This window comes from Ctenocephalides felis, unplaced genomic scaffold (genome assembly GCF_003426905.1).
Source record: "Ctenocephalides felis isolate EL2017-DRISC unplaced genomic scaffold, ASM342690v1 CF-g0.4_SCAFFOLD_02352, whole genome shotgun sequence".
In the NCBI taxonomy this organism is placed as follows: Eukaryota; Metazoa; Arthropoda; class Insecta; order Siphonaptera; family Pulicidae; genus Ctenocephalides; species Ctenocephalides felis.
In genome coordinates, this window is record NW_020538506.1 from 15,119 (window position 1) to 21,673 (window position 6,555).

The window sequence follows — 6,555 nt, forward strand, 5'->3', positions numbered from 1 at the left end:
AGGTAAACTAATTAAGGTTTTATATCACGAATCGAATACATCTCAGAGACGCTTTTCAGAATCTTGTCTGATACACCTTTATAAAAATAGTTTAAACAAAAGATTGGATACTTCCTCACTGTGCGAGAATTACCAAGTAGTCTTAAACAATGTCTCGAAATTCATTCCTTTAAAATAATTACCTATCTTATCGACTTTTTAATTATATTAATTTTTATGTTAATTTTTTTTTTCTTTTAATTTTATCTCAATTCTACCAACTATGTCCACCCTCACAATTGTCATCTTTTTATTTTTTACTTTATGTACCCTCTCGCGTTGTCAAACCTTAAATTCTCTGGTCAGTTCGTGCGCTCGGTACCTAGCTTCTAACACGTGGTGTGCACATTTGTGCACATTTGGCTTCACTCTTGCATCGGAATACAGTATAGCGGGATGTATTTTACAAATTCATAAAATAACTCATTCAAAAAATTTATTATTGTTACATTTAAAGTGACAAGAATTGGTTTCATTGTGCATTGTGAACAATTATAACTAGGAAATAATTAGGATTATTACAATTACATGTAAGTTCATACCATATCACTTCTTATATATTAGTTTTAATTAATAATTTCATCTGTACCTTCAAAATAGAGTCCACTGAAGATGACACAAAACTATGTGTCGAAACGTATGGAAAAAATAAAAATGTTTTAAAGTCATACAAATTTTTTAATTGATGTATTGCCCTGAAAACTGAATATCATATATATATATATATATATATATATATATATATATATATATATATATATATACAAACACACACCTACACACATTTACACCTAATTTTAATTATACTATGTTGAATCTCTATACCATTAATCTAGTTTCACATATATACTCGTATATAGCATCATACGTTGCAGTGTCTGCCAACATCAGTCTCCACGTTGCAGTGTCTGCCAACATTTGTGGGAAGTGGGATCCTCAGTTTTATTAATTTATTCCATAGTTTTTTTCTTTTTTCCTCCATATGTCTACATTTCATAATTAGGTGATTGGCATCTGCGTTATAAGCTTTGCCAAGGAAAAGACGGGTTGATGTTAATTCCGATCCTATTCAAGTGGTAAGGTTCTCAGACGATTAAAAATGCAGTAAAAATGACGACACCTCGTAAAATTGTCGTACTATGGTCTTACGGGAATTCGTTCTTGTACAGCTGCATAAAATTGTCCTTTTTCATGAATTGACTCTTGGAATTCCAATTGCCACTCCTTATATATCTTTGCCTTAAAGAGGTTTTTGATATTTCGGTGGGATATTCCATCTCCTATGATTATACCCGTGCTTATTGCATCTTTTGCTCCTTTGTCAGCAGCCTCATTCCCTGTGACTCCAATATGACTTTTGATCCAAATTAAGTAAACAGATATTTTTTTCGAGAGTATGTTATGTATATGCTTAAGAGTATCTAACACTAAAAAACTTGGGCCACTGCCTATAGATAGCAGGCTCTCTAAAGATGATCGGCTATCACTGAATACAACGGCTTTCTCTAAGCCAAGGGAGGCGATGCTTCGAATACATTTGTTGATGGCGTACATTTCAGCTGCATAAATCGATACATTTATATCTAACTTATATTTAGAATATAAGTTAGTGTTCTGATGATAGATGCAAGCACCTACGCCCTCAGATCCTTTTGAACCATTTGTGAAGAAAATCTCGAAGTCCGCGAACGTCTTTTTAATTTTATCTTCAATTTCTAACCTATACACTTAATCAATTGGACTGGACTATGTATTACAAAATTCCATCTGTATGATATGTTTAAGGTTTCTAGTCGTGATTTCTTGGTCGAAGTAGAATTTTGTTGCTTTGGTTTGCTTACATTTATATTCAGTTTGGCTTACATTTGTATTCAGTTTCTGAGAACACCGATATAAGTATAGCTTTCTTCTTATTTTGCCCATATTGTCTGCTCTGACAGTTGTTAGCACTACTAATTTTTTGTATCACTTCTACGTTATTGGACTTTATTCTGTCAATAACGAATTTCGTTGCTAACAGTTTCCTCCTTAAATGCAGAGGCATTATGTGTGTTTCCACATGTAAGGCGATAATGGGCGTTGAACGCAAAACACCCAGGAAATATCTTACAGCCTTATTTTGCAGGGTATCCAGCTTGCGCAGTAAATTTTTACTTGCATCCCCATAAATGAAGCAGCCATAATCGAGTTTAGATAATATAAGCTGTTTTTAGATCCTGATTGCGACCTTTACGTCAGCGCCATACATCATGTGATTTAATACTCTCAAGATATTTAATGCATCTTCACACTTTCTTACCAGATTTTCCAAATGTGGGCCCCATCGTAATTTGTTAACTATAGTCAAACCCACACAAATTAGTAGTTCCTTCAAAATTTATCTGATTCAACATGAAAGGATCATTTTGAAAATTATTGATAAAATCATAATCAGTATAGGTTTTTTGTATTGTCGAAGATCATATAAAGAGTATGGTTGTGTTTCCATACAGATTTTACAGAATTTCCATACAGAAGATTTTTATGTCATTTCATGTTTTTTTTGATAAAATCCTATATACCAATTTTCAATTCCCTAGCTCATCATATGGCCATATTTCGAAAATATGAAAAGACACTTTTTCAATCTCACTTTTTGGCGGAACTATGAAAAATATTGAAAAATGGTTGATATAGTTCTATTCAAACTGCTTTGTTGTATGATATTTAAACAAATAATGTAAAGAAATATTTATCAGCGTATGAAGAAGTGAATATATTTATTTTTTATTTTCGACCAGTGTGGCTTTTCTGACTACTTTTTGTACTGGTACATTTTTTTTCTGGTATCCAAAATTACATTTAAATCTATGTGGAACTTCATATTCAAGATTAGAGAAAAACTGAGCTAGTACCCGCGGTGTCTGTACAATAACGCAAAAAAGTTCCTCTAAAATGTTATTAAGTAATTTATAAAATTTTATTTTCTAATTCTCTAATATTTGATAGCAATTGGTTGAATAATCCAGTCCATCTGAAGCATTAAATGAAGAAGGAAGTGTTAATGTGAGACCTTTGACAAGTTTGTCTTGTGCTGTAATAATTATATTAGGGTTTGATTAAATTCAATGGATTGGCATTATTTTTTATAATGCCATAGGTAATATGTAGATGCATACATATATAAAGGGTAGAGGCTTGCTACCTACCTATATATAAAGGGTAGAGGTTTTTTTCAGATTATTATGATAAAGTTCTTCTTGGGCATGTTAGTGAAGATTTAGTGGTAACAAATTCCAAACGAATAACATGTCTTCATGAGAAGAGAGCATAAATGAATGTACCTAGTTTTTTTTATTAGGTATTTTCATATACAGAATTTGTCAATGCATGCGCTATAGCAAAATTACTAGGAACATAAGTTCCTAGATTCAATTGAAATTTTAAATACCAGAAACAAATTACAGGCTTTCGAATGATGCTAATTAAAAAGTAGTTGAAGGAGCCACACTGGTAGAAAAAAAAATTTTTCTTTTCGAATAAATAATTGTTTTGCTTTATATGTTACAAATGTCATTGGAACGACCACTTTGAATAAAACCATACAGTTTTTGAAATGCCTAAGAGTGAGTTGGAAAAATGGAAACACTTTCATACATTTTCAATGATATATCGGCCAAGTGAGTTAGGGAATTGAAAATTGTTATATCGGAGTTTTTTTTAAAAGACCTTTGGTGTACGTGGGGCTGATCCTGTATAGGAACGCGCCTATACCCTTTTCTCTTTCAAGTCTCGGTGGCAATTCCAAATTTTAGTCAGATTATTCTCTATAGTATATAAATTATTGTTCATACTAATCTTTCTGGAAACATTCTCACTTATGAAGAGGTACATTACATAACTGGGACATAAACTCTTTTTGTATGGGTGGCATAAACAGGCATTATTTTGGGGATGCCTTTTCTTGCCATTCGTTATTTTCACAATGTTATGCTTACTGGCATTCAATAACCTCTTTGGAAAATTATTTCTTCTATAAGATGTACTGGGTCCGGGATCATGAGTGTTCAACATTTTTACTTATCTATAATTTGGCCCCATCCTGCAGAAAGGTTTTAATCTTTTTTTTTTGATTTGCATTTAAGAATTGAAAAATTTGGCTTGTATACTTGTTGAAATTTTGTTTCGAAATAAGATACTGTTGGGGCCATATTTGACCATCTTTTTTCATCACTTGGATAAAAATTGGGGTTTCTTTGTGGACCAGTATTCATTCCTATTCTTTTTACGAATTTTGCCCATAAGCAAAAGTAATCCTAACATCAATTCTACTGCAGATACGTCTTTCCATTTCAAAGAATTTCAACTGTTTTTAAACCGATCAATATTTTGTGAACGATAACGGTTACTTTCTTCGGCCATATAGTCAAACAAATCATTCCCCAAAAATAGCTGAACCACTTTGATTACACTTTGTGGATTATTTGGTTTCAAAACACCACTTTGACCTAAATATGGTTCAATAATTGGAGGATTGTTAATATCTGACCACTCCACTTCTTTATTGTCACTATTTTCAGAATCACTGGACATAAGTAAAACTCTACGTCTTCTTGGATGAAAAAATTCATCTTTCACATTCACTTTCAAAATCAATCATATCACAATCACTTCTAATTTATGATAAATTATCGGCGTAAACTTTACTATCGCTATTCGATGCTATTATTTTATTATTGCAAATAATTTAAAAAGAGATGTTGAACCATATAAATCTGACTAAAACTGTATTATAATATATTTTATATAATATATATTGAACACCCTATTGTTGTAACTTCTGCATAATTATCTACAAAAAAAAAATTGCGAGTGGATTGCATGAAAAGAGACTTGAGGATCAAACTTAATTATTGTTTTTTGTCCTTATCTTTATTCTGAAAGTCTTTCAAATACAAAACCAATTGAATATAGAAAAAAATACCAGCTTGTACTTTCAATATCTTATGCAAACCGATCCGATAAAAGTAATTTGACACGCTTTTTAAAGTTAATCTATTTAATGCGTAAAAATACGCTGCCCGTCTATTGTGAAATACTTCACAAATCGACTATTTTATAAAAGGTCTCGACAGCATGCAGACTCATCTGTTTTTTTTCAAACCAATTTCGATCAAGATTGATTTTTCTAATATTGAGTTATAGTTTTCAAATTGAGTAAATTTGTTTGTATATTATGATACTTGCCACCTAAAATACACACAATATGAGCAAATACTTTTAACACTAATCGTAGCAAGACTTTATATATACCTAATTCTACCATAGCGGGTCAAATGAACCGACTCTATGTTTCATGCTTGAATGTATGAAATATGGATGTTAGGAAGAAAATAAAAATAAAAATTAATTTATTATAATTAAACAAAATATTATGTTGAGCATTTCTATTACAGAAGCAAAAATAAAAAATTTAATTCATAGTTGTATTCATAATTGAACATTTTCCGCAAACATAGTTTTTACATTTAGAGCAAATTTTGTTGGTTTTTATTTTCTTTACAGTATCCTATTTGACATCTCATACATTTATAAGCATCTGTAGTAGACTTAGGCAACGATACTTTCGTGTTTGTTTTTTATTTTGGTTGCTCACGAACTTGTCGAAAATCGGCTCCAAGTTTTTCTGCTAGCTTGAGTAAAAAATCTTGTCGCGAGATATTTGCTTCTGTCGTTTGCTTGTACAAAATCCAGGCATTTATGCCAGCTAAATCAAAGATAATGAAGAAAACTTGGAGAGGCCATCTGCAAGACTTGGATTTTGTAGAAAATTTGCTCGCCATTTGATCGGTCATGTCTACACCAAATTTGGTTTTATTGTAATATGAAACAGTTTCAGGTAAACGTTTATCATTGTTTTCTACTTTAACGAATTTATGTTTAGAACTAAGTAAAAGTACTTTGTTTGTTGGCTTACTTTTATAGATTGTAAGAGTACAATTATCTGTTGTAAAAAATTTCGATGGAAATTGTTCCATATCATTTTTCTTTTGCTTCGCAATTAGTGGTAATTCTCTTTTAGTTGACCGAATAATAAAAAAAACCTGTTTTACTATAGCTATCAAATAAAATATAAGCTAGGTACTTACCAAGACATTCAATTTCTGCCACTTTTTCTAACAATAAAAAGCTATTTTCAATCTAAAAGTTGATATTTTCTTGAAATTATTCTAAGCTATTTTCGTTGATCTACTTTACGCAACAGTGTTTAGAAGAATGTGCAACTGACTGACTACAAATATGACTCGACAATCTCATAAACCAAAAAATTCTCTTTGGGTCAAATGACCCATTGTGGTAGATATCGGTATACAAGAAGGATTACTCAAATAAACAAAACAAAACAAGAACTTTGATTAACTGTAGTTTAATTACTTAAAAAAAAGTCATAATGTCAAATGTGCAAACGCAATGAATTATACGTGCATTTTCAATGCAAAAGTTCAAAATGGGTCATTTGGCCCGTTATGGTATGTT

At 31.2% G+C, this 6,555-nt stretch overlaps 1 protein-coding gene across 1 annotated transcript; it reads right to left on the reverse strand.

Annotated features, from left to right (window-relative positions):
• Nucleotides 1-5,657: 5,657 nt before the first annotated feature.
• Nucleotides 5,658-6,056, reverse strand: LOC113380725. Its single transcript, XM_026619858.1, has one exon. The coding sequence runs from the start codon at nt 6,054-6,056 to the stop codon at nt 5,658-5,660; it is 399 nt and encodes a 132-aa protein (XP_026475643.1).
• Between the last annotated feature and the right edge of the window lie 499 nt (nt 6,057-6,555).

Excerpts from the sequence above, each read along its gene's own strand:
- LOC113380725 (XM_026619858.1), bottom strand. The coding sequence starts at position 6,056 with ATGGAACAATTTCCATCGAAATTTTTTACAACAGATAATTGTACTCTT.